The following is a 1,350-nucleotide window of genomic DNA, read 5'->3' as shown; positions in this document are numbered from 1 at the left end:
CGGATCACAGGGCACGAGAGGCTTCTTAGAGGAGGAGCATCTGTTCCCTGAAAAAGAGAGGAGGCTGAAGGGGGCTGTGTGGAGAGCCTCAATCTGAGCTTGGACCCCATAAACTCAGGAGGAAAGGCAGAGGGACACCATGTGGCTGAGGAGGCCAGGACCATGGTGGGGCTTGGATGGGGCTCTGGCCTTGGTCAGCTGGGACACTGTCCCTCCTAGTAGCAGCTGAATGGGCAGTGGACAGGGGTGGGGAGAGTGGAGAGGATGGGGTGCTGGGCAGAGCCCTCAAGGCCTCCAGCAGTCGGGGCAGGCGAGGGGCCTGCAAGGGACAGGGAGCCAAGGACAGCCCAGGGCTGGCCTGACCATAAAGGGAGAAGTTGAGGAAAGACACAATGGACAGGTGCCCAAGAGGCAGCAGGCCCGCCTCTGCACTCCCAGCCCCAGCCCAGTCTGCTCCAAGACAGCCCGTGCCCCTTGCCTTGTGAATAGCTTCTGCCCCACCTGGAAGGCCTGGTCACCTGCGCTGCAGCCTGAGGAATGAGGGTGCTGATTCTCGGGCGCACACACCCCAGCCGGCCCCTGCTGCCGCTGCCTGCCTGGACTTTGATCTCTGGGCCCATGCACACTGACCGCCCTTCCTCCCCAGCAGCTCTCCCACCTGATGACCTGGGCCCCAGTGGTTTCAATGCCCCCTTGCTGACCAGCCCACTGGGCTCCTTCGAAGAAACCCTGAGTGCCCCTTAGGAGTCATGTAACCAACCTCAGGGGCCCCCAGCCCATCCAGCGTGGCCCCCAGGGAAGGCCAGGCCAGGGGCGGCGGGAGAGGTGCCAGCCCGCCCTGCCGCCCGCAGGCACCATATCCACTACGTGATCCCATACGACGGGGACCAGTCGGTGGTGGACGCCTCCGAGAACTACTTTGTGACGGACAATGTGACCAAGCAGGAGATCGACCTCATGCTGGGGCTGCTGCTGGGCTTCTGCATCAGCTGGTTCCTGGTGTGGATGGACGGAGTGCTACACTGTGCTGTGCGCGCCTGGAGGGCCGGCCGGCGGTACGGTGAGTGCCTCGCACCGCTGTGGGGAGGCACGGCCCTGGCCTGACCCGCAGCCTCCTCACCACGCCCTGTTCCCCTGCAGATGGCTCATGGACCTGGCTGCCCAAGCTGTGCAGCCTGCGGGAGCTGGGCCGGCGGCCACACAGGCCCTTCGAGGAGGCCACTGGGAACATGGTGCACGTGAAGCAGAAACTCTACCACAATGGCCACCCCAGCCCGCGGCACCTGTGAGCCGCACACAGGACTCCCCGGGGCCGCCGTGCCGCCGGCCCCCGTACAGAAGTTAAAGGGA

The 1,350-nt window shown here is 64.9% G+C and overlaps 1 protein-coding gene across 1 annotated transcript in view; it reads left to right on the top strand.

Annotated features, from left to right (window-relative positions):
• TMEM240 (transmembrane protein 240) overlaps window positions 1-1,330 on the top strand; it is a 5,189-nt gene extending 3,859 nt beyond the window's left edge. The window contains exons 3-4 of the mRNA XM_014582322.2: window positions 852-1,060; window positions 1,141-1,330. Coding sequence (XP_014437808.1) covers window positions 852-1,060; window positions 1,141-1,289 — 358 coding nt within the window. The 3' untranslated portion in view covers window positions 1,290-1,330. The remainder of the gene's footprint in view (window positions 1-851; window positions 1,061-1,140) is intronic.
• The last annotated feature ends 20 nt before the right edge of the window (window positions 1,331-1,350 follow it).

This window comes from Tupaia chinensis, unplaced genomic scaffold (assembly GCF_000334495.1).
Source record: "Tupaia chinensis unplaced genomic scaffold, TupChi_1.0 Scaffold143584_1, whole genome shotgun sequence".
Classification (NCBI taxonomy): domain Eukaryota; kingdom Metazoa; phylum Chordata; class Mammalia; order Scandentia; family Tupaiidae; genus Tupaia; species Tupaia belangeri.
This window is presented reverse-complemented; position numbering and strand designations above follow the sequence as displayed.